Source organism: Melospiza melodia, chromosome 4 (genome assembly GCF_035770615.1).
Source record: "Melospiza melodia melodia isolate bMelMel2 chromosome 4, bMelMel2.pri, whole genome shotgun sequence".
Classification (NCBI taxonomy): Eukaryota; Metazoa; Chordata; class Aves; order Passeriformes; family Passerellidae; genus Melospiza; species Melospiza melodia.
The window spans coordinates 91,698,989-91,725,301 of record NC_086197.1 but is presented as its reverse complement, the minus strand read 5'-3'; the positions used below and the strand labels follow the sequence as shown (position 1 = coordinate 91,725,301).

Here is a 26,313-nt window from a genome sequence, read left to right as displayed (position 1 = left end):
GCAGACAAAAATTATTCCCCTAAATCACTCCCCTCATGATTAAGCAGCTCTCATAACTGCTGTGGTATCCATTGTTGAAAAGGAACAAAGCTTTGATAAAGAAAACATAACCACAAATGAGACTAACCTGAAATAAATAATTTATTAATGCTGATTGACAATTAAAATGACAGGTATTCTGTAAAACAGACTGTCATGCTTTGTGTTTTTACAGGAGGGCTCTACAGTTTTTGTTTACTGGTAGCTGTTTTTCAGTCAAATGAAGTCTGACATTTGACATCTGACATTTCAGTGTAAGTTTACAAGAAAAGCTTAAGCCATTTGGGTAAACAAGAACATAAAAAAGGCAAAGAGTTTCACTATTCCTCCTTTATATACTAAGATTTTAAAATCTCTTCCAAAATTTATCATTTACATCCACAATCAGCCCCTAAAAAAGTGAAGATACTTTCATGAGTTTCTGACATTGTATCATTTTGGAGACTTTTGAACATTCATTGAAGGTAAGACCAGAAGTAACTGTGTACTTACATTTTGAAATTCAAGTAATAATGTTCTAATGAAATAATCTGTTCTTGCTTGCTCAGCTTCCTAAACATAAGAAAACAACAATGCATTGGAAAAAAAATATTAAAAAATCAATATGCAACACACGGGGCATAACTAAAACATCAAACTTGAAACTCAGGATTTTTTTTTTTAATTTATTGGTTTTGTATATATGATTTCCTCAAGAGAGGGGCAATCAAAACACTGATTAACCAGCAAGTCAGCTTGCTGCACAGGATGTGCAAAATGGGTTACTTTTAAGTAAAAGTGTGAGTTTTGAAATTGTCTGTACCAAAGTCATCAACAAGCCATATAAGAATATTTCTAAGTACCTCTTTTGCTTTATTTTTCCATACTTTTAATTTACAATTGCCTTTCACAGCCATCCCTCTATAACACTTTTGCTGTATAAATTTCAGCCTCTTACTACTCTCTCCTGTGATGTCTCCTTTAAGGGTGCATCTAAAAGAATCACTAATTATCTTGGTTGTAGACAAAAAAATCTAGCTTCTAGCTCACAGAATTTTCAAATCTTCCTCTGGAATATCAAGGAAAGTTTATTCTGCAGAAATCAAACAGTATTATTGTACTTTAAGTACCAGTAACATCAGAATTTGAAGATGCCTTTAAAAACTTTGCATTACAGCTTCTCACAGAGACTTTAGGAGACTGAATATATGCTTTAATGTGTTTCTATCTCCTGGGAATTTACCATTTCCCATCAACAATTGCAACACTGCAGGTTTTAAAGCTATGCAGCCCACACACACCAGAGTACCCAAAGGTAATAGATTCTGCTGGAGCTAAGGCAATTACAACACACAAACCCCTTTCCCCAGTATCTCAAGGAACAGGGCAAAAAGCAGCAAATTTGAATCAATTTACCCTAGGAAAAGTTACTCAGAATCTTTATAGGCTAAAATTTGCAAGTATGTATTTTCCTGACAGGATGAAATGAAGTGTACTTAATTCTTGTTAGACTATTTCAAAGTAGTATTAATAGCTGAATAAGCAGGCATGTAAACTCTTTCTGAACACCTAAAAACATGTCATGTTAATTCACTTAATAAAAATAACCTGTTCCAGTGGTACTTTCAGCTCACTCAGGACACACAAGTCATAACACACAAAACAACTGCACAAGATTTTGATTTTTTGAGTCTGGTGCAGACATTCAAGCAATAATACATAAAAATATACAAGAGCAAGGGACACAGGTTCCCTTCTTTAAAAAAAAAAAAAAACAATCAAGGAGGATTCGAAGAACCACACAGCTTAGATGTGCATGTTTCTTTGAGAGTCCTTGTGTAAAATTTAGTAGTGAACAACTAAAAAGCCTACTACATACATTTCATTGAATATTTAAGTTAGAAACCCACTAAATACTTGAAAATTAATTTATAAAGCTTTATACTTACACAAGAAATACGAAATGGTCCAAAAGTTACAGCTGCTTCTCCATAGAGAGGCCAGTAACGCTCACATTTTTTCTGTTAAATAAAGAAGCACAATTTAATTCATGCATGGTATTAAAAGATGATTAACAGAAGCAGAGCAGACAAAATCACAACCCTGAATGCCTTATTCTGGACTTCTTTTAAGATAATAAAATAACTTTCCTTTTGGATAACAAGAGAAAAACAAAACCAAGACCTCAAACAACCCACAGAAATACAGGCAAAAGACACTTGGCAAATTAGAATGCAAACTTCATGTCTGCCTGTACCATATGCCTAAGCATCATGCAGGGGGGAGCAATGAAAGCTTAGTTTTCATGAAAGTTGGGAATTCACAATTCTGAATTTCCTTCTAAGGTCATACAAATAAAGAAGAGAGATTTAAAAAAAAAATTGTTTTTGCAGCTGTATGAATTGACAGGAAATTCTGAAGGACTTGGGATTTTCATAGTTGGCCTCCATCCCACAAGGAGCAAGACACTTTTTCCACAGTGACACAGCCAGAAACAAACCCTTGGTACAGTTCTGTACACAAACACATATTCCACTGAGATGACACCTAAATAATCAGATAACCCTACAAATGGGGCAGAGAAATGCAGTCTCATGAACCATTTCCTATGTACAGACATGTAAGGACAAGCATTCTCACTTCATCTGGTATTATTATCACAGTTACAGATTTGGCATATGAAGTTTCACAGCTATTGCCCCATATGGGCACAGCTCATTTATTTTTGTATTTAGGACACATACCCTTCCCATTTCAAATTCTCGACAGGCCATTACAATTATCTGAAAAGAAAAAAAAAAAAAGACATTTCAAGTTAGATGGTTTTGGATCATGTAACTTAAACCCTTGCTTCTGTCAGGAGATACTGATACACTTGAAGTGGTTACTACAGAAGAGACTAATTATTAACAATTTTTTCTTTCCTGCATACACATGTTCCTCTGATTCTAAAACAGCAGCCAAATCTCATCTTTCACAAAATCTACATCACTAATACAACACTTCAAGGCTACTTAATTCAAATTCACTGTACAAATACCTTATTTATTCAGTCTGACTATAAAGTCTAAATTTATAAAAATATAGAACCATTTGCCAGCTGGAAGAAACATAGCTATATTTGCTTAAAGGAACACAGAAAGCATAAAATAGGAACATTCCCCCCCCCCTAAAAAAACCCTTGACCATCAATCAAATAATCAAATTTCTTAGGTGAAGCTATATCAGAAAGCATGAGTAGCACAATAAAAATGCACCAACAGGTAAGCTATTTGTAACAGTAACAGTAAGTAACAATGACATAAGTGTCAAACAACTACCCCTCCAAAAAAAAATTGTCAAACCTATCCAATTTCCACAAGTATTTAAAAGTTAATTCCTGACAAAAGCTGTTTAAACACACATAGAATATATAAAGCAATAACTAACCCAAAATTAGCATAAAAAGAAAGGTAACTGGTTTGGGGTTTTGTTTGTTGTTTCACATGCTGGTTCTGTATTTGATTTTGTCAGTCTACATTAAGTCAGAATTGTAAGGTCTCCTACCTTACAGACAAAACAAGCAAGAACTTATTCATAAATATGAAGGACTTAATGTTCATTAAAATAAATTATTACTTTAAATTTACATTATTAAACTGAATAAATTATATTAATTCCATTTAACTACAAAAGGCAACATCTGGGAAGCAATAATCTAAATTACTGTCAATATTTTGATAATAATAATAAAAAATACACAATCACAGTGCCATGAAATAAGGTAACACTGAATTTTTCTACAGCTACTTACAGCAACGTTGTATTCCCATATCATCCTCCAGAAGTCTATGACTGTATTGGCTAAGGGACCCTGGGTAGCAACATATGCTTTTGGCCCATGTACTCCCTGGATTGCAGAAAGGAACCATTAATGTTTGTAAAGAACATTTATCTGCACTGAATTAAAAAAGGGTTTGGGTTATAGTGGTGTAAAATTAGAATATCCTTTTTTAAAAAGATATATATGTAACAGGAAGGGTGAATACAAAACATGACTCCCAATTACATTAGTGGGAATTTAGCTGGTAATCCCAAGGAAGCCCAAGATCACAGCAGCTACAGCACTGCAGAGACTGTCACAGGAAATAACTATGTTCAAACTCTGAAGATTCCCTTTAAGTCTGCATTTTCTTTGTTACTCAAACATTTAGTGATGAAAAATTGAAAATCTCTCTGTAAAAAAGCATCCTCTTGAACAAATTTAAGTTCCTCCCTCCCTGTACTACATTTCAAAATTACAAAATTTTTGAATTTATATTAATAAATATAATTTTATATTAATTATATTAATTACATTAATTATATTATATTAATTATATTAATTTTCAGTACATTAATGTTCAGCTTTTCAAGATAATTGCTCATGACAGAAGATTTATTGCAGGAAGATTTAGATTTTACCTGTTTCTGAAAAATAAATATTATGTAGATGCAGCATCAGAATAAAGCTACAAAGACAGCTAAAGATATTAAGACTTTGAAACAAAACTGTAATAGGCTTTTAGTCAAATTCTGACTTCTCTTTACAAATGCTGGATTAATTCCTGGCTATTGTTAGATTAAAAATGTTAGAATATTAATTCCTTTGCCACACTTCTTCCATGAACAGAGTGAAATGTACATTAACATACACAATTTGTCAAACACCTCATTTATAGTCCCTAAAAATGTCACCTGTTAAAACAACTGCATCTGAATTTTCCTACGATAAAAATCTCCAATGCACTTGCCTGTCACTTTAAAATTAAGTATTTTACATTAATTTTAATTTTACATTAAAATTAGGTGTTTTACATTATATTTTATAATATATTTTACAATATATTATAAAAATATATTTTACATTATATTTCCACTTAGGAGTAAAATCAAAGCTTTAAAGCTTTGTGTTATAAATGGCATCATGTTTGCAAATTTATTCAAGTCATAATAAAAGAATATCTTCCCTTACAGCTTTAAAGTCTTATGTTAGACTATAATATTAAAACTGCACTGACAAGGAAAAAAAGCTTAAAAAGAACAGAAGAACTGTTAAACCAGTAGCACATACCTTAATAAAGTTTGCATTGATGTAATCTGAATCTTGTGGAGGAGTTTTTAAGGTCAGTTTAACTCTGCTGTGATCAACTAAAAACAAACCAGATCAAAAAAAATTTTTGAACAAGGATTACAACACATGAAAATCAATACAGAATAGTAAATATAATATATACAGTAAAAAATATAATATATATAGTTCATTAAAGAACATTTTCCAAAGGTGAGTCACACAAGCAAGTCAATACATTTGAATAATGTAAAAATGTAAACCAGCTCAGGTAGTGAGTGACAAGCAGAGCAGCTCCTACTGCTCTGAGCCTCTGATGCTCAAGCTCACAGGGTATCACCTCCTGGAATTCCAGAAGCAATTCATCACAAAGAGGCAAAACACAATTAATCAGAAGCCATCAAAAGTGCAGTTACACAGCATTGACAGAGATCCCAGTGGTCAGAATTAAGACACACTTAGGGAAAGCAGAAAGCACAAACACCAGTGCGCAGTTAAGCAGCTGGCAGCTCTCATATCTCTGCCAAGGAGGATTCCATCAGCTATCACAGCAGGAAGCAGGACCAGGGTTTACTGCTCAGGCACAGAATAACTCCTATACTCCCCAAATCCTGGGCTAGGCTCCTTGCTGGAGCACTTCTGAACCAGAAAACAGCAGATTCCTTCATTTAGGGGGTTTGGGACATGTCAAGTTTCTGCCTCAAACATTACTGACTGTCTCAGAGAAAGCTTCTGATAAAAGCAGCAGCTCTGGAGATCAAAATCCTCAGCAATATAAAAATAGCCTTATTATTTGTTGACAGAATAAACGAAACATTTTGTTATTTTTTTGGCCTTAAAAAATTGCATATTTAATACAACAACTTGATTGTAAAAATGGTGTAGGTGGTTGCTAGGTTTGCCAGTCCTTCCAGCTCTTGTTGATAACAACACTTATTAGCTACAATATAAAAATTGTTCAGACTATCTTTACACTAGAGGTTCTTTTAGTTGAAAATCCATATCAAAAAGGAAATTATATTTAAATGGGGCAACAGAAGTATCTGTAGAAACAGCAGCTGCTCAAGCAATTTGTTACTTTTTGCTCTCAGGGTCAGTTCCTCAACCACAGAACAGCTGCTAAACCTTTGATTAGACCTAAATTCAAGAAAAGACCAAGAACAAATATATTTCAAAAGAGAAAATACAGTTGGGTTTTTGTTTTGTCAAAACATCACTGATAATAAAACAAGGAATCATGCCTAGAAGAAGTAAATGCTAAGAATTATTTCTATACAGAAAGCTCTCCCAAAAAGCTTGCAAAATTGTGAAATTTTTCTGCCAGAATACCCATAACATGCAAAAAAATCTGTTACCATGTAATGCTTCTTGAAAAAGCACAAGTGTAAATTAGGAGACTTTTGGATCACAAATCTAAAGACAACACTCTCATATAAAGGCCTAGAAAAACCCTTAAAACACATTGCACTGTTACACACTGACACAAACACTGTAAAAGCAAGAACATTCTCTAAACATGAAATGGTGTCATGGACTTTACACTAAAAACTGCTTTTAAGTGGCAGAACAGACTAATTAAAGAAGCAGGCTAATGAGGGATCCTATCTTAGCACAGTAGATCCAAAATTCTGGAGCAGTTTCCAAATGTCAACATCACCATCCTGTCTCTGTGTGCCACAACTCATCTGTTACAGAGCTTAAGGTCTGGAATAGAATTTCCCCCAAAAAATCAACTGCAGTTCTCAGCTTCTGTAGATGAAGTGCTTGGATGTTGTTATATATTGTTATAAAGGCTCAGCTCACAATAACTAATTGGTTCCTCAGGTGACCAGTGAACACCATGTTGCATTTAGCTACCATTCAGGATGGCTCAGTAAACTGTAAGGGGAACAAGCATCCTACTGTGAAGCCAGTGTTGAGTTGGTGCTGAGGTACTGATCTCTCTGGTAACAATTTCTAATAAATCTCTGATTAAGTTATAAATGTATATAATTTCCTGGATTTACAAGAGATAGACATGGGTACTTTGCCTTCCTCCTGCTTCTCATTTCAAGCTGGTCTCCCATCACTTCATTGCTGGAGACTTTGGATGTTTGAGACATTGACTTAAACTGAAAATACATCTTCAGTTTTCCTCAATATGTTTGAGGAAACTTTAAAGTTCACTCATTTCCCCACTGTGGGCTTTATTCCCTCCCAGATCCAGTGGCTCAGGTTTTATTTGCACAGGAATAAAACCACTGTCTCACCAGTTCAGCCTGGCTGCCACCAAGATTTCTCTGTATTGTTCACAATCTACCAAAATGCCAGGACACTGTTAACAAGATGACAATAACAACTTCCTCTCTCTTTTTCACTCTACCTATCAAACATTTCCTCCCAACTAATAAGCAGAGTAAAGCCTACCTGTTGCTGACCTTCTGGGACAAGAGGAGTGGCATTTGTCAGAAGACTGCCCTTTAATCTCACTGCCAGCTGTTCAGACCCAGAGGCACAGTGAGCTGTGCCTCAGGAGCTACACAAACTGAGGATGTAACAGACAATCTTGTATTTCAGATCACTGATCTGTAATATCCACACGGTGGTGGGTTTAAAATCTAAATTGTGCTCTGACTTTTGCTTTCTGTGTCCACACATTAAAAAGAATTTCATTTAGACTCTAGCAAAATAGAAACCAAAGCTAACCCAGCACTGAAAGTTTTTCAACACCATCTGCAGGATACAAACAGGCAAAAAAGACCTATTTTACATAAAACAGGTTCATTAAGCCTCCTTAGAATTTCACCTAGAGTATATGCTGACATTTCCTTGTTTTCTACAATGAATAACATGTTCCTAAGGAAAACATACATTTAAGTATCTAGTAAAGTTCTCAGCTACTCTGAGCTAAAATGAAAGTGTCAGCTCGATACAGCTTCAGAACCAGAACACCTTTATCTTTGGGTGATATCTCTCCTGATAAAATATAAGAATATTCAGTCACTTTGCCTTCCAAGCTAAAAATAAAAATAAAAACATCTTTCAGCAAATTATCTCTAATTTTGCCTTTCAGTAATAACTAAAAAGTAAAATTCAAAATACATTCAAAATTCAGAATAACAAGTCCATTCCTTTGTCCTCTATCAACATGTAAATCAGACTTACATGGTAATATATCCTTGTATCTATTCTTTTTAACATTTTCTTCTTTTTCTCCAGTGGCTGTTGGGTAGATCTTCTCTGTTCTGTATTTTGTTGATAATCTTCTTAACCTCTGGAATAAAAGATTTCAATTGTTAAATTTCCAAGCCTCAAGATAAACAGCACAAGGGATTAGTTTCATTGACGAAAACGATCACTTGAAAAAAAAAAATCTCTTCTCTCCTTTTATGATATTCACTACAATGAAGTTTAAACACCTTTAGTTTAGTATTTTACTTTAGTACTTTACTTTAGTACTTTTAGCACATCAACAGGTAGCACATACCCAGGTTGATGCCAGCTCTATGCATGAGACATGGAATTTTGGAAAAGCCACTAGAGCACCTGCATGAACTATGGCCATATTTTACTTGGACAATACATTGCCCTGTTGAGTAACAATTTAATTAAGAATACCAGTGAGAACCAGAAATATATCAGGGTACCTGGAGGAAGAGCACAGCATGGGCTGGCTCAGGAACAGCTGGTGCTTGGCTCTGAGGCACCAAGCTTCCAGCACTGACAACTGAACAGAAAGCAAAATCTTGCATTTAACCAGTGCCAACTCCTAACACCCAGCTCCTGTGGAGATTCAAGCTCAAAGAAAGAAGGTCCCTGTCTCTCAGGCACAAGCTATTCACAATTAAGATGAGTGACAGGAGGTCTGCTCTATTCACAACTTTCCCCCTCCATCTATTTCAAATCCTAGAAGTGCGAGAGAGTCAAAATCTCTAATAATAAAAAAAACCAGTCCCTGCCTTCCAGTAATCTAGGAAATAAAAAGAGCAATACAGCTTTTATCATTCCAAACAAGTTAGGCCTTTGCAACCTTAAAACTGAGGAGTAAAAGTTCTCATTGAAAAAAATAAATACAAGAGGAGCCAGCAGTGCTTGTTGTGTAGACATTCAGATTTAAAAAGAACACCAAAAAACGAAGAAATTTAACTCTGGTGGTTGCAAAGCCAGCCACTCTATCAACACTGACATGGTGGTGCTGCATAAGACTGCCAAAAGGAAGATTGAAAGTAGCTCCAAACAAATTTAGCATCTCCAGTGGAGGATGTTCTGCCCAGGTAGGACAGACACTCTTCATGTTTCCCTCCCTCTATATTCAATTCATCACTGTACACCTGAAGACTCAAAACATTTGTGATTTGTGCTCTTTTGGGGAAGGGGGACAGTGGGAGAGGTTTTTTGCCAGTTAAAAATGTAAATCTTGTTTGTCACTGACTATGCCAACAACCTACAGGCAGGAAGGCCTGTAGATGATCTGTCTGTAAGCCAGTTTTAGTAGCTTTAGAACAATTCAAGAAGAAAACACCTGGGACACTCACTGCACATTTTAATTAACAAAATGTTTTCACAACTCAAGTTCTTCAATAATTCCTCCTAATTTATTATGCAATTGAGGTGACTAATTACCCATATTAGGTCCAAAATTGTCCTAGCCCACTCTCAACTTTAAGAATAAAATCACATAAAACTTACCATCTCTCTTACAGAGAGAAAAACATTTTCATGAAATTTATATGGATATAGCAAAAAAAAAAATCAAATTACCTATGCACATGTGGATAAAACCTGTCATTAATTTAATCGAATACACATCTAATAAACCAGAAAAGTGACGTTTGCAGAGCAAAAATAAATGGCAAAGAAAAAAAAAGGCAAATCAAGAAGCACCAGTTTTCAATTTTTTTTCTCTTCTGCAAGGACTTAATCACAGATTCAATCACTGAACACTAAAAAGAGCACCAGAAATAGCCTGCAACTCCTTTTTTTTTTTTTTTTTTTTTTTTTTTTGAATGAATGAAATGAATTTTCTTAAGAAATCTGCAATATTAACCAATGGAGAAAAACAATAAAAATCTGGAGATGTGGTAGTGTCTGACCACACAGTGACCAAGCTGCTAAATATTTAACCTCAAAGTATTGTGAGAGTGAGGTACAGGAAGATTCAATTCTTAAAAAGACACAAACAGTTCCTGAAGCCCTCATGGCAGACTACACTCATCTTTGCAACACTAAAAATAAATTCACAGCATAACCTGAACACAGCAGGCAGAGAAAGCTGGTTTCTCACACATAACACACAAAGAATGCCACTGCATGTAGGAGACTGCCCTACATAACACTGACCTTTCCTAAGTCAAAAAATATCACTTGTGCTAAGACTGAGCACACCCAGGAGTCTAGAAAAAGCCAAATGAATGCACATAATTTGGCTAAACCAGCTATGAACTGCAAGGCTGAGAAATACTTTGAAATAGGCTATGAATTCCCAATTAACAGGGGAAAAAAAACAAAGACCAACAAGGATACTTTCCAAGCACAGTCATTAATATGGTATTGTGCATTGTTCCAACATGGTTGTGAGTCCTACAGGGTTTTCCCCTCCATCTTACTGATTATTATAGGGCAAATGCCATGATTCTGCTTAAAAGAAGTTTACAGAAAAAGCACATCTAGAAACCATGACTAAAAGCAGAAGTTATTTTACCTGAGAAAGAACACACTCAAGGAAGTCAGGTTAGGTACCAAAAGTAGGAAGATGCTCCTTCTTGGGTAAGCCCATTTTAAAAGCACACAAGAAAAAAAGGCATGCACTTCCACCAACACAATTTGGACAAACTCTAAGCCAAAAAGGTTTGAGTGACTACTACCCACTCTCATTTTCTAGAAAACAATGCTATGAGAGAATCCAACAGATCCTTCTTCCCTACATGATTCAATCTCCCCTGCTCTGCAGTTTGCTAAACAGATCAGAAAGTAGGATTAGCTTAGCTCAGCTCCAAGGCAAAACCTGAAAATGAAATACAGGTTGATTTTAGCACACATCTGTTCCTAAAACGCTTCAGGATCCATGCTTTTAATGCAGGTTTGCCACTTGCTCTGTGACATAGGTAATAGAAGATACCTAAGTACAGTCCTGAGAGCAACCAAAACAAGTAAGGAGCATTCTTTACAATTTACAGTAGTATCTGCTACATAGAATAACACCTATTTCATGCTTTGGAAGAGGAAGAATTGACTAAAGAATAAGGAAAGAATTTTTAAAAGTGAGCTTTGAACAGACTACCAGAGGAATGGAGAAGAGCCAGACTCAGCAGAGCATTCTGCCCTACATGCAATAGAAAATTCCTGCAGAAGGCTATTGCAGTGTGTGCTGACAGCCTGCTGTGGGATGCAAAGGATCCAGTGCTGCCTAGGTTACAGCCCAGAGTGACCAGGAGGAGGAGAATGTACTCAGTAGCAGAATGGGGGTAATGACAGGGCAGGAGAGAAAAGAATTCTGTTCAGACTACACTAAGCTGACAGGACAGGCAGCAAGATCCGTCTCAGCCCAGTTTCAAGCTAATTCTCAATAAACAACTCTCTAGAGTATAAGGCAAAACTCATTTGGGTTAAGTCAGCCAACTGCCCAAATGCTTCCCTGAAGACACTTGGGCACCAAAATGCTTCCATGAAGATACAAGAGCAGGGACATGGCAGGTCCAGCCTGGTGTCCCTGCAGACAACCCTGGGTGCCTCTGTGACACCCCCTGCTCTGTGGGGCTGCTGTCCTGGTACCACGGAAATCCTCACTGGCATGTCCTTTCAAGAACAAACAAAATGCTCAAAGACAAGCATGATGAGCCAGAAATATGCACTTGAAGAGCTGCATTCACAAGGCCTTTAGTTCCAGTCATTAGCAAAGCTCAATTTTAATTCTGCTTATTCATTGTGTGACAGAAGTGGTTTGTGGGGTGCTGACAAACACCACATGTGACAGTGAGGAGATGAGTCTTTGAAACAATTTAAGTTTCAGAAACACAATTCCAACTTCTACAGTGGTTTTACAATCTGTACTACAAATCAATTTCAGTTTTTACAAAAAGACAAACCAGCTTTTCAAGATCAACTTGTGTAATCCTACCATATTAAGAAGAACTTTGTCCAATCAGTTCAGGAAATACAGATCTTTGACTTTCATTGTCAGTTCATTTATTTATTTAACACTTTAGAAAGCCTTTAAAGACACAATGCCTAATATCATAGAAGTGCTGTTTGTGGATTAAAGAAAGCATTTATAAAGCCTACTGAAATTTAAAGAACTCACTTCAGAAGCATAAGCTTTATTTAAGATATAAAAGTTCCTCTGACTCCTTTCTGGGCTTCTTTTCAAGGAGAACAAGACAAATATTTCACCAGAGTTTCTTATCTCAAGTCTTCAAACTGCCTCCCAAGCCTTGTCAGACATTTCTAATTGGCAAAACAAGTGATAACAGAACAGAGATGTTCTCTTGACTCTCCTTTCTGACCATTCCTGAGGAGCAGGACATACCAGAGTGCCAGAACTGAGGTGCTGCAGTGTCCCACTTGCCATGTGACAACAGGCCATAGAACCAGGCTCAGGAAGCTCCACACAGCCAGATGTGGCAGTGGTCTCCTGACATTGTGCCAATCACACAGGAACATATTTTGTTCTGCAAAATTTGCCAAAGTGCATTAAGAAATACTCAAAGAAACAAGAAATTAAAGAAAAGCTTCCATTAATATTACCTTAAAAATCAGAGCATAAAAGAAGATGCTAGGAAACACTTAAAAATGTTGTATAAATGCACTCATTTCATTAAATAAGACAGCTGTCTCTATCATAAGGTGGGCATTGCATTTTTCTTACTAACAGGAAGGGAAGAAAAAAAAACAAGAATTATGTGCAACTCTGGTCTCATTCAAATAATTTAGATAAAGCTCACCAGGGCAGAGTACATTCCCTAGTACTTATACAGTGAAAAAAATGTACCTGTATGGAGCAATGTGAACTAAATTACCACAAAAATTTCAAAATTACTATCTTCTGGTTATCTGTAGTCAGATAACTCAGGTTTCAGGTTCTGTACCTATGAATGAAAAAATGCCAAACATGCCTTTGGCAACAGAGTTCATTGCAGACTTTGGTGTCAGTGCTCCAATGGGGCTCTGACTCCCTAAAACTGCTTTGCTTCCAGAAATATTTCAAGTTCAATGCCTTGCAAATCCAGCTGGAGTTTTCCTATACCACCTCTCATCAGTGAGGTGAGAAACACCAAGGAAACACCAAGACCAGCTGATGGGGGTAAACGCAGGGGGAGAATGGACTATTCAGGAGAGCAGCTCCAAGCTGCAATAACAAAGAATAAATGAACACAGTGAACACCACTTTGTCTTAGGAGTACTTGTAAAATAGCATACACTTGTGACCCATGTCAATATTTCCTCCTTGATTCCTGTCAGCTTTCAAACAGCAATTGTTTTTGCAAGAGTTCCTAGCCCTCATGAAGGAGGGAAAAAGCCTTCCCAAACACTAGCCAAACATAAACACTGAAAGGAGAATGATTTGGTTTTATAAAACTTCACTGTATCTTAACATTCACCAATGGCTTTGGCTGCAAAAAAGCCAGGCTAGCACTGGACCTACCTCTGAAACAAAGCCCTGGAGGGAGATTGCAGGCTCAGCTGATAGAAGGAGAAGTTTTCACTGCCTTGGCACTCTCTTCTGGCAGCACCAACTAACCCTGGAGCTCCAGGTGCTCCAAGGGAATCTCTGCTGAAGTGATTAACACACACGCCTGGTAACTACACTCCCTTGGGAGCTCTGTCCTCAACATTTCATAGCAGGACTCTGATGAGCCCAACAACCCCCACGGCATTCCAGGAAGCTTGTGGGAACCACACAGAGGAAAAATCCCTCCAAAATTACCCAGACAGCTAAAAACAGCATTATTTCAGTATTAGATTGTATAGTGTGTTCTATGCAGGTGTTGGACTTCAGTGAACCTTGTGAGTCCCTTCCAACTCAGGACATTTAATGATTTTACATCATCTTAACTCCGCTATTTTCTCAGGAAAGAGGTGCATTCATGTTACTACACTAATTGGAGATTTCTATCCCATAAAGAAGTAGCAGCCAATGGAGACAATGCTGGTAGATCCTCATGCAGAGAAGGCAAAATGATAATCCTGCAAGCAGCCTGTTAAGGCACACATCCCACTGTCTCTGGTATCACCTTAAAACCAGAATCAGGTAGGAAACTCCAACCAGCAGAATTACTCTCCAGAATTAGCTACTGTCAGAGTAAAACCAACATTTCCTATCTTTCCAAAGCTATATTTTCCCCAAGAAAAATGTTAGAGTTGGACACATCTCCCACACTACCAATAAAGACAGCTTTACACAGACGCTATCAAAATGTGGGATGACTGCTTCAAGTCTCCTTCCCTTTCCCTCATTTCTAAATGAAATATAAAATTTATAAATTTTTATAATTAATATAAAACTATATTTATATTAGACTAGGATTAACATGCAAATAAATTAGCAGTACTATCAATCACAGTTAGTTTATGTTCAGCATTAAAGTTAAGCCACACACCTACTGCCCATTTTACAGGGTTGGAGAAGACTAAGTAGATCTGCGGTTTGGCAACCAGCAAGGAAATAATTGAGCAAAACAGAACATTAAATTACTAAAGCATATTCTGGTTTTAGCTAGCAGGTTGCTAATGTATGTTCTGAGGTATTTTAGAAAGTCCTGCAGCACACTCATTAAGAATTGAGATTATAATTTCCCATCTCTGAACCATACTGCTTCCCCAGCACACTCACATTATTGCAGTGAATACTGTGAACATATTACAAGAAGTGAAAATGTGCTGGACAATGAAACAGTAACAGTTCTTTATGGATGATGAGTGAAAGAGCATGAAAATTTTCTATTAGTATGAAAGCACACAATTAGAATTGACTGCTTTGGACTCAAGTCTAGGAAATACCTTGATACAAAACCAGAAAAGATTAACATTAGCACACACTACAACTAGGAGGCTTCTTAAGTGTTAAAGTAATTGCAGAACAATTGTTGATAATTCAAAACAGAAATAAGCCTCAAATTTTTTTTGCAACAAGATGACTTTTTGTCTTCACAATATAAACTCTAACAGTCTATGGAAGCAAAGCAGTTGAGAAACAAAGAAATAAAACCCATAAGCCAGGGAATCCCTTTGTTTAAAATAATAATTTCCAAATTACTGGATTATTTTCCTGTTATTCCTTCAGTATTAGGCTTTATGCATGCTGGAAGCACAGGCATATTAAAAGTATCACATTTAATCTTTATTAATGTGACAGGAACTGGTTATAGGTCTAGGTAAACTTCTTTTTAAGAGTCACTCTGAGCTATCCAGGAGAGGTCACCACACAAAAAGTCCACTCCATCTTTACAGTCTATCCCAGACTCTGATGCTGAAGTAAATCAAATTTTGGCATCCTGGATGTGACACTACTCTGTGAGCACAACATTGAGTGCAACATTTGAGTGAAAACTTTTATGGACCATGTCCTTCACCCAAAATAGAGATGAAGCAGATATTTGTCCTCCTCTCTGTTACACACACCAGATTTACTTCAAAACCCAGCAGCTCTGATGTAACAGGAACAGATACCAAAGTAACAACGTCCCAGGACCAACCCTTGGAAACCTAGAAGGAAGTATCTAAAGTTGAGTTGAGACTTTTTCCACAAAGAAACACCCCATAGGCAAGAGGTTTTATTCCAGGTCAATCAGGCAGCTAAACAGAACAAAAGCCATATTTTTCATGGTCACAGGAGGGGCTGGACCAGTCACTATTTGTGACAGCTTTGTGGCTCTTCAGCTTCAGTGCTTGTGTCTCAACCAACACAGCATCCTGAAACACTCAAAAGCACCCTGTGAGAAGCATTCACAGGAAAACCTGCACAGCAAATACACGAGGTACAATTCATATCAACAAACAGCATGAGGCTCTAAGTACTAGCTTCTATCATTGAAGAACATTGGGAGTTTTTAACCATAAAAATTCTCCCTGAAATATTTCATCATCTATCACCACCTATTACTCCCCACAGTCTTTACCATTCCCTTGCCTGTGACTTCATAGTCTGTGGCATGAAGCATTAAGATCCATGAAGAATGCATCTTGCTTTTGTTTCTGCTCAGCACCAAAGAAAAGGGGGGGAACCAACCCAAATTCTCCTCCCTCTTCCTTCACAAGATGCAAAACCCTTCCTCTTTTCCCACGCCTTGGAACACATTTCCTTGAGGTCAGTGTTTGTTTTCCAAGCAATTCATACAAGGTGGGGAAAAAAAAAAACAAAAAAAACCAAAAAACAGCACTATGACTGAAACAGGAAACACTGAGCTTTCACTCCAACAGAAGTAAACTAGAATTTCCTACCTGCTAGTCCTCCACTACCAAAGCTGCCATAAATAAAGGCACAGGAGAATAGTCTTAGAGCCTTATAAAAACCTTGTTTAAGCCTCTTAATAAATCTGCACACACTCCCTCAAAAAAGGTCTGCCATAGCAGTTATGTCTTGCCTTCCCTAAAGAGTTTTAACAGCCATGTCTTGCAAATTTATCTGAAACACAGATCCTGCCCTGTAAGACTTCCACTGAGAATGATTTTAAGCTGAAAAGCTGGAGCCTAAAAACTGCTCTGGGTAAAAAACAGAGCTGTTTGTGCACTCAAGAAACACTGTAACTGCAATCTAGTTCTGAGCCCAAATTACCTTACTGAAACATCTCTAGAGCTCAAAGGAGCTGCTCCTTTCAGTGACATCCTTTGGAAAACAGCTGAATTGCTATTCAATGACACATGTTTAGTGTTTAATATACAATTCAAATAAAAATATGCCAATTTTGTCTTTCACCAGAAGTCTTAACTACTTTTTTTTTGAAGCAAGCTTGAACCTTGTAGACAAATATTTCACCAGAGTGAAATATTTTTTAATATTAATATTCACACAGGATTTTTAGAGACTTTCAGCAATTTAGGACCCCCACTATTCTGCAGATAAGACTAGGATACTGATAATACTGACAGTTATGCCAGTTCATGATTGGCAAATAAAAGCGCCACTATTTAATAAATATTAAATAAAAATAAGAAAAATTTTGACAAATACTGAATCAGTACTTCTTATGCAGCAACTCGTACACAGGGAATATATAAGGGATTGCGAAAAAAAGATAAGACATCAAACAGAAAATACATTTTTACTATCTGGAGAAAACACGTTTACAACTATTTTCACCCGTTCTTTGAGGCTGTGTTTGGAAGCCAAGGAATGTGCTAGCCATAAAGAGGCCATTTATGATAGAGTTCAATAGCATTTTAAGGGCTAGAAAGAAGCAGCCTCATTAAAGTCACAAACTTGTACTAAGATTTCAACTGTAATAACCCTAGCTAATGACCAGCACAATATTTACAGAGAGACAAAGTAATTTTGTGTTGTAATCATTTACATTTGCAGTATCTGTCAATTTTTGCCTAACAAATTTGTCCCCAACAATTCAGAAGCACACACCTTCCAAGCATAATTCTGGTCCCAAAAACAGACAGGAGAGGGAATCCAATGGCCAACAAAATTCCCATAATTCTGGCAGAAAGAGCTATAAAGCAACTATTGAAATCAAACCAAAGCAGTAAAGGCTAATACAGAAACAATAAATTCATACAACCAGTTATTTCCATGCATGACTTTAGATTATTTCTCTCCATTAAAGTTCTTGTTTTAATGGCTGAACATTCAAGTAGAACTGCTAAGTGTTCAAATGCTTGAACAATATGAACTTTGCTATTTAATTTGTTTCTGCTGAATTCAAGGAAAGCTCCTTAAATCTTTTTCACTCATGCTATATTGTATGCAATTGTCTCCTACCAAAAAAACCACAGGTATTTGCACAGTATTACCATTAAGAGTACATATTGTGGTATTAATATAGTGTTACAAGTCAAGGAGAATGTTTCTTACTTGCCTCATATTTTGTTCAATAAGCACTTCAAGAAAAGGAAAAGGCTGTGCTTCTCCAACACAATTATTTGTTTGACATACCATTAACACTTTGAATTCCATGGTAACCTTAACCCAGGTATTCCCAGGCCATACCAACCCAAAAAGAAACAGTTTTCTCTGTGGCAGGCCTGTATCTTGACAAGATACAAAGACAAGAATACCTCAGTGAAGTCACCAGAAAGGAAATGAAAGTGATCTTTTAATCAAACAGTTTGAAGTTTAACTTTAAAAATCATCACAATTTTTGAGGAAATTTTTAGTTCTGAAGACTCACAAAAGCTTGTACCTAAAGGATAAAGTAAAAGACATTTATTGTACATCCTCTTAAAACCACTATACTCCTCATACTTCTACAATAAAGCCTTTATACATATTTTTTATTCTGTACATCAAAACCTCAGTTCAAATTTTAAATTCTTTTCCAAATAGTTTGTAAGATGCCTTTTTTACATTTATAATGCAATCATTTCTGTAATTTTTATATTTTGAAGAGCAAGGAAAAAATTACCTCATATGAAGTATAGGCTCAATCACCTAAAGGTTTTTAAGTATTCCACAACTTAAATTTGCTACACAGCTAATGTGCAAAATACAGTCCTTCCTGCCAAATTTCAACAAATAGAAAGTTCCTCAATTCAACTGGTAAGAATGAATCTGGTTCAGACAAGGGCCTTGTCAGTCAAGCTGCTGATAAATTTAAAATAAACCTCAGCTGCCATTGCTTTGAAAAGATGAATATTTACAATCCAGAATGTACAAGTCGATAGTTTGTTTGGTAAACAATAGCACAGGGTTTTTATCTGATCCACAAACAACTTTATTCAACACCTCCAGGTTCTGGATGACAGATTTACTTCCAGGTATTTCAGAAACACACAGGAACACCTTCAGATCCCACCTCAAGATCTTTATCTATAATTCTCGTCTATGTGGAATATGTGACTCTGCTTCCTTTCTTGGAAAAGGAAACTGTTCCAATCTGAGCCTCAAATAAATATTTGATATGTTGCCAATTCAAAAGAAGAGTATGTGAATTTCTACAGGAATTCAGTCCAGACTAGTCTCTTTAGTTTGTTTTCACAAGGAAAACTTTATAAAAAAAAAAAAATCATCTGACTGAAGGGATTTCAGAAGCAGAGTTTATCAAAAGAACTTCCCAGACCAAGCAGGCATTTTCCTTCATGACCTCTCCAGCAAAGCAGTGCACACTAACAAACATCTGATGACAAACCAGAAGACAGTAAGAGATGAAGATGGGAATATAACATTAATCAAGTGAACCAATTTTCAGGGTAAAAGAAAAAAGAATAAACCTCAAAAGTGCCAAATAAAGTTGTAGGCTAGAAGTTATAATGAAGGAAACACAAATACATATCATAAATAACTAAGTAGCAACTCAAGAGTTATAGAAGTAACCAAGGGGAAAAGGCACAGAATAGTTACTGATAACCTGTATTCAGTAGTTAGTCCAGCATGCTGGTAAAGTACAGATGGGACAATACAAATTCTCAACAGACAACAGGACACAGAAAAAAAAGTTTTTCTTAATTAACATAACAGGTTAGTTAAAGGTGTGATTCTTCTGTTTTGATGGACTATGTTTTTAATTTTCTTTGTGGTCTGAAATTAGTAAAACAAATTCAACTTGAAATTAATGAAATTTCCCTCTTAGGACAGAAGCATTCACAATCTACTATTGCTTGCATTGCCTAAATGCACACAAAAAGTGTTAATAGCTTTTACATTTGTTTCTTGCTAACTCATATAAAACATGAATTCTTTTTTATGGCAATGGTTTTGGTTGTGATAGTCTGGTTTAATTTGGAGATACTTTCAAAGTGACCAAATAATGCTAGCAAATATTAGCATCTTTCAGGGAAAAAAATAGATTTATGTTTACTCTGGATAAGGAAGCAATATTTTCCTTTTTAAAAACAATCCCTGAACATTTAAGTCTAACACTCTCATCCTAAGAAATGTCAGGCTATACTTTCTATGACCCTTGTACCATGAAAGGGGCCTGAAAGACTTTTCTTTGATTTTAAATCCTAATTTAAGTTCCTTGAAATTGTCTCATTGTAACCACATTTACAAAGTTACCAGATGGTAAAGAAACCCAAACCCAGTCCATTACTGTTTAATGAGTACTAGTGCAGAATAGTTGAAACACTTGAGAGATCAAACAATAATCTGCAGCAATACTTAAGCATGACATCTCCTGCTGTCAAGCTTTAAGCAGTGTTTATTTTCTCTGATAAAGAAATGTGGATTTTATTACTTCAGAAACAAAATGTCTATTTTTGTCTTTAAAGAAATACAAACATTTTGACGAATATTTTCAATAAGTTTGATTTCTAAGCACTGTTCTCTGCTTAGGAACATTCCTGGAAAATCTGTGGTTTTGTTAAATCTTCTGCTACTTGGTTCCCAGTTATACTAACATGGACAAGCTGCAAGGCAGCTATTAGGCAATTATTAGGCTTCAAGTTTCATAGAAAGAACAGGCACAGAACTGGAGGAAACTCAGAGGCACTGTGTGTGTCAGAGGTGAGAAGCTGGAGCAGCTGCTGGGAGTTGGGGTTGTTCAGCCTGGAGAGGAGAAGGCTGCAAGGAGACCTTAGAGCAGCCAGCAGCAGGGATGGAGAGGGACATGTCCTGGTTCCAAGGACACGCAGCCACAGCACATGGGCAATGGATTCAAACTCAGAGGGCAGGTTTAGATAGAAGGTAATATATTTCCTCTTCCTTATATATTTCTATAAGGAAGATATATCCCTTCCTAAGATGTTAGGAAGAAATGCTTTACTATGAGGGTGGTGAGACACTGGAACAGGTTGCCCATAGAAGCTGTGGGTGCCCCATCCTTGGAAGTGTTCAGGGCCAGGCTGGGGAGGATTTTGAGCAGGACGTCTCTGCCCATGGCAGGGCCATTGAATTAGATTATCTTTAAGATCCCATCCAATCCAAACCACTCAATGATTTTATGATCTACCTCTTGCTGTGCTCCAAAGATATCTTATGTTCTTCACAGGCTGGGAGGACAACTGCCAATGTTCTAACTTGAATAATTTTATTACAAACAACTGAGGCTCATATGCTGGTGACCTGAAGGAACAAAAAACCCCAAAACCCAACAACAAAACACAACTACTTTAACTGCACAGACATCTCTCCTTCAACTCCAGAAGTTACATAAAAATTGACTGGGCTCTGCCTTTTTTTCCTTTTTCCTAACAACCCCAAGGATCTAAATGAAAGAACAATTAAGTTTAAAAGAAAGACAGCCACTAAGCAGCTGGCTTAGCAGGAGAGCTGTCAGTGGATGGGTTCCACTGACAGCTCTCCTGCCCTGTGTCAGTGGAACCCATCCACTAGATGTCAGTGTCCTCCTGGGCAGAGGAAAACCTTGGATCCCAAAGGAAAGAGGGCAGCTGGAAGTCCCTGGTTATCAGGCCAGCTGTCCAGGAGGAAATTCTTACAAAGCATCCCTGGGCCACAGCAGGAGCAGCCACTAACAGCAGCATTTGTGGGTAAGAGACAGAACAAATATAGCACCAACACAAAGCTCAGCCAACAGAGTTGAGAACCTCATGAATAAGAACTCTTTTGTGAAACATTACTGACAGTTTTCAGGATGCTGAACATGAGTGTTAAAAAACCTGAAAGATAAAGCTATTTCTGTTTCCTACTTCTTTAAATACTCCAAAACACCAACCAGTGGTTTTGGACCAAAAAAAAAAAGCAACCAAACCACAAGAATGGGTTCCACCTCTACTAAAATATGTCAGGCTTAAAGAAGCTTAGACTTGGAAGCAATAGTGTAAATTATTACAGCATAGTGTGAAATCCTCTGAGACAGGCATGAAACACCACACCCTAAATAAAGGGCAGAGCCAAAGTCAAAGTTCAGGCACATTAAGTGACTGCTGTCAGAAGAAATGGGTAGAACTTTCTATTCACCTGCACTACATCTAGATATCAAGGCAAACTAAGTTTTGAATAGAATATTTCAGTTGGAAGAGACCTAAAATTATCATCTAGTCACGCTGCCTGACCTCTTCTACAGTGTCCAAATTTAAGTCTAAAAGGAGAATACTGATATAAAAGGAATTTTGAACTTGACTGCAGGACTGTACTTGTAAACCAATGACAACTCTACAACTTCTGTTGGGCTGATGGGCAGGGGTATGGCAGAGGGGAAGCAGCATCATGCATTACAAAAGGAGACAGACAAACAAGGAAGGTGAGAGAAAACAAGCCATGTTTTTATGCTATATTTTAATGCACCCAGGATTGTAAGAAACCTATACAAGGAAATTATAAATTATCACTGTAGTGGTAGCACACACAAGAAACCTCCTGGTTCTTCTGGAGGAGACTGGGAAGGCTATGAAGTTGAAAAAAAAAAAAAAAAAAGAAACTAAGTATTTCAGAGGGTTATGAAGTACAGATTTCTTTCTTTTTGAAGATACTGGATCAGTTTGCCAGACCATCTTTCAATCCCCCAGCAAGAAAAACACCTTGAAGCCAATCTGAACGAGCACAGGACCTGGCTAAAGACACATGCTGAAGAACCACTTATAGTTACTGCACACTTACATCTGTAATGCTTGCCAGACAGGAAAAGGCTAAAAAAAATTCACCACAACTTTTTCTCTTAGAGAAAAAAAAAAAAAAGAAAAAGAAAATGGGGGAAGTTGAATGAAAGGAAATTATACAGAACCAAAAAAGTGAAACACTAGCAAGCAGTCCAGGGCCTGCTGAGACCTGCCAGGTATCAGTACCTGCCACTGTCCTGACCAGGGCTGGGCTCTGTGTCCTGTGCTCATCAACCTGCTGCTACCAGCCTGAGCTTCTACTCAGAATCTGCCACTGAGAAACACTGGGAGGATGGCTCCATTTCATTCCTGACATTCCCACAGTATCCTACAGTCACAATAAAGTATTAGACTAGGTGCATATTTGATTTGACACATGACACCATTTTAATACGATGAAGAACCTGAAAAGTATCCTAAAATTTATCTCATCTTCCTCCCTCATTACTAATATACCTATTGCACTATGTACACCAGACTGCATTGCACTCCCTGGAAAGGATTAAAAAAAAATCCAATTAATGTTATTATTTTCTCCCAACCACCACAACTGCAGTTATGATCACTTGAACTGTTCATTTTTTTCTAACCAAGTTATTTTTAAGTGACTGTCTGTCTTCTACTCATACTATTTGCCCATGAAGTCTACGACAATTTTACCCTTTTGCTCTTATGCTGCAAATCCAAAGAAATCTCAAGAAAATTGCCCTCAATACAGAAATAACTCCAGCTTTTATTTCCCATGTGCATGTATGCCCTACAATAACACTGTGCTTGCTAGTCCATCTCTTTCCAAGATAATTGTTTTGATAATCTTAATGAACAAGTAGTACTTGAGAACAGCAAAAAAAGGCAACCAGGGGAACATCCTGGCCAAATTCCAACCCTTCAGCACTTCCTGTAAGCCTTATTTAGATCATGTCTTCATCCACCTTGCTGATAATATTGGTTGGTCACACACATCTGTGGATTTATCTACTCATCTTCTTTCCCAATTATGAATATACCTATTGTACCATGTGTAGCAGATTCTAATTCCAACAGCACTAAAAAAACCCCAGACACCTCACACCTCTCCCCCAAAAAACTCAAAATGTTTAGAACATTTTGAGATCCTTTCCAGGCAGCATAAGACAATCCCATTCATATTATTCAATTGTACCAAACACCACAACTATTAATATTCAATATATTCAACTAATTTACTGTGTTCAAGTAACAAGCCCAACATCTCAGCACAAGCAGCCTTTACAAAGGAATACTCCTTTCATGGTTTATTGATTCTGATTTCATTATTATTAATTATGTACATAAATGTTTAGCTACCACCCAAACCCTGTGAATTACAAATGCTAAAGGGTTAGTGAGACTGAATGGAAACCACAGGTTTCTTATTCTAAGAAATCCTCAAAAAAAGGAAAAAGCAGCTAAAGTAGATTCTAGGCTTTTCTACCTTGTAGAAAATGGCAAGTTACCACCTTGGATACAATTCTAAGGCATACTTTAGATTTTAAAGAAGTTTCCCTCTAGCTAAAACCACAGATGCACAAACCGCTATTTATCTGCTTCCTTCCATCCTATATTGCAGAAGCTGACAAATGGGATACAGGAAAGACAGGTTTTGATGGTCTACATGATTATAAGATAAGGAGAGAGTGGTTTTTTTCTTTATAACTTTGGGATTCTTTAAGTTTGGTATGAGCTATGCTTCATTAATGCAAGTCTGTTCAGTTTCTGGCACAATGAACTAACACAAGGACAGGGTTTCACTCCCACCCTACAGACATGGGTCAGCTGGTTTGTCTTTCTGCACCAGAGGCAATAGTTAATACCAATGACAACAGCTAATCATATATTGAGATTTTCTCTAACTGTTGCATCGAGTTTTAACAATATTTCACAGTTGTATTACACTATTTCACTTCTTAGCTTTTTACTCCAATTCGTCACTTTAATCTTATTTCCTAAACCACCAATCTCCTTTATTGTCATTCCTTCCTCATCTCAGAGCAAACGTTGTCTGTACAGGAACTTGCTAGGGACACTGGCTGCAGCCCACACTTGCCCATCTAGGAACAGGAAAGCTGCTCTTTTCTTGGCTTACACCTAAATTAAAAAAAATTCTGAGCTGTGGTCCAATTCACATTCTAATTCTGGAAAACCAGAACTATTTCAGCAAAGCCACAGAATTAGCAATGTGACTTGGTGAGACACTGTCAGAGGACTCTGGAAGAGCAGCAGCCACTGGACTGGCATCACAAAGCCCCAGTGCCTGCAGAGACCAGAGCCAGGCCTTGTTTGAATGCAAAATGCTGGTGACAGCTCCTGGCACAAGCAGAACTTCTTCCACATTTTTACTGTCTCTTTCACCTCAGTGCATTGCTCAACACACATTAGTCATGGAGAGAGCAGCAGGCTGCCAACCTGCACACAAATAAGCCACAAACACCTTTCCTGCTTCAGGTCACTAAAATACAAAGCAACCTCCACAAACTCCTCATTTTGAACAGCTTCTTCCTAACCTTTACTCTTCTCTGCTGCCTTCTCCATCAAAATGTTGTTTTACCTCCCTCAAGAAACACGCATCATAGCATTTTACTACTAAACTTACATTTCTATTATTTGTAAGTGTAATTAAGTGCCATTTCTCCAATCTCCAAATTTGTGAAACTGCTAGTCACAGCTCTTCAGAAAGACAAAATAAATAGATAAAATACAGGAAAGGAAGAAAGTTGCATTACCAAAATTATTTCCTCCAATCTATCAGAGCCACTCTTGGGAAAAGTTAAATAAGGAAGAAAGGAATTTAAAATTTCACAAAGATAGCAAATATTAAACCAAAGTGGGACATTAAAAAAAAAGAAAAAAGGCAACTGGGAAAAATGAGGCTACATAGCACTACACAGCTTAAAAGGAACAAGTAGCATTGCTGCTTACAGCCACCAAAACTATATGACTTGCTCTTCAGTGTAGAAATAGATGTCCCTTTAGTCAGAAAAAATCCAAACTTGTAAATTCCTGCAGATGTTGAGGATTGCCTATAGCAGGGTTTCTACCTAGAAAACAGGCTATGGATGTTGTATGAAATTTGGGGAGAAACAATGACCCTTTCCAAATACCAGAATTCCCTACAATTACTACTAAGAGAATTATTTAAGCACAGTTAAATAGGACTCAAAATTTCTCAATCTTATTTTCCCTTAATGGAAGTGGCAGCATTCCAAACCAGATCCATACCTTTAAAAGACCTCAATCCGTTTTCAGCACATCAGTTAAATCCAACATCAACTTCTGTATCTGCTGCTGCAGTTTGACTTTAAAGAACAGTAGCATTTTTCTAAAGCAATGCCCTCTTTAATCCTTCCATTGTGACTTCCCTTAAAGGCTACCTTCTTCTCATTCTCATTTCTAGCATTGTGCATCAGTATTCCACGAGGCACCCAGAACAGCTATTAATGCTAATAAGCCCAGACAGGAATACACATTTGTTCTAAAGACACAGTAACTGCATGACAAGTAATAGGATGAGACATACAGAATTGCTAAGTCCTGGCTTTAAAATGCAAAATACA

General features: G+C 37.0%; 1 protein-coding gene across 1 annotated transcript in view; it reads right to left on the bottom strand.

Moving 5' to 3' along the window:
• PTPN12 (protein tyrosine phosphatase non-receptor type 12) overlaps positions 1–26,313 on the bottom strand; it is a 69,796-nt gene that overhangs the window by 29,819 nt on the left and 13,664 nt on the right. The window contains exons 2-7 of the mRNA XM_063155576.1: positions 8,252–8,360; positions 5,111–5,187; positions 3,812–3,907; positions 2,763–2,801; positions 1,968–2,039; positions 532–591 (exon numbers count right to left, since the gene is read on the bottom strand). Of these exons, the coding sequence (XP_063011646.1) occupies positions 532–591; positions 1,968–2,039; positions 2,763–2,801; positions 3,812–3,907; positions 5,111–5,187; positions 8,252–8,360 (453 nt within the window). The remainder of the gene's footprint in view (positions 1–531; positions 592–1,967; positions 2,040–2,762; positions 2,802–3,811; positions 3,908–5,110; positions 5,188–8,251; positions 8,361–26,313) is intronic.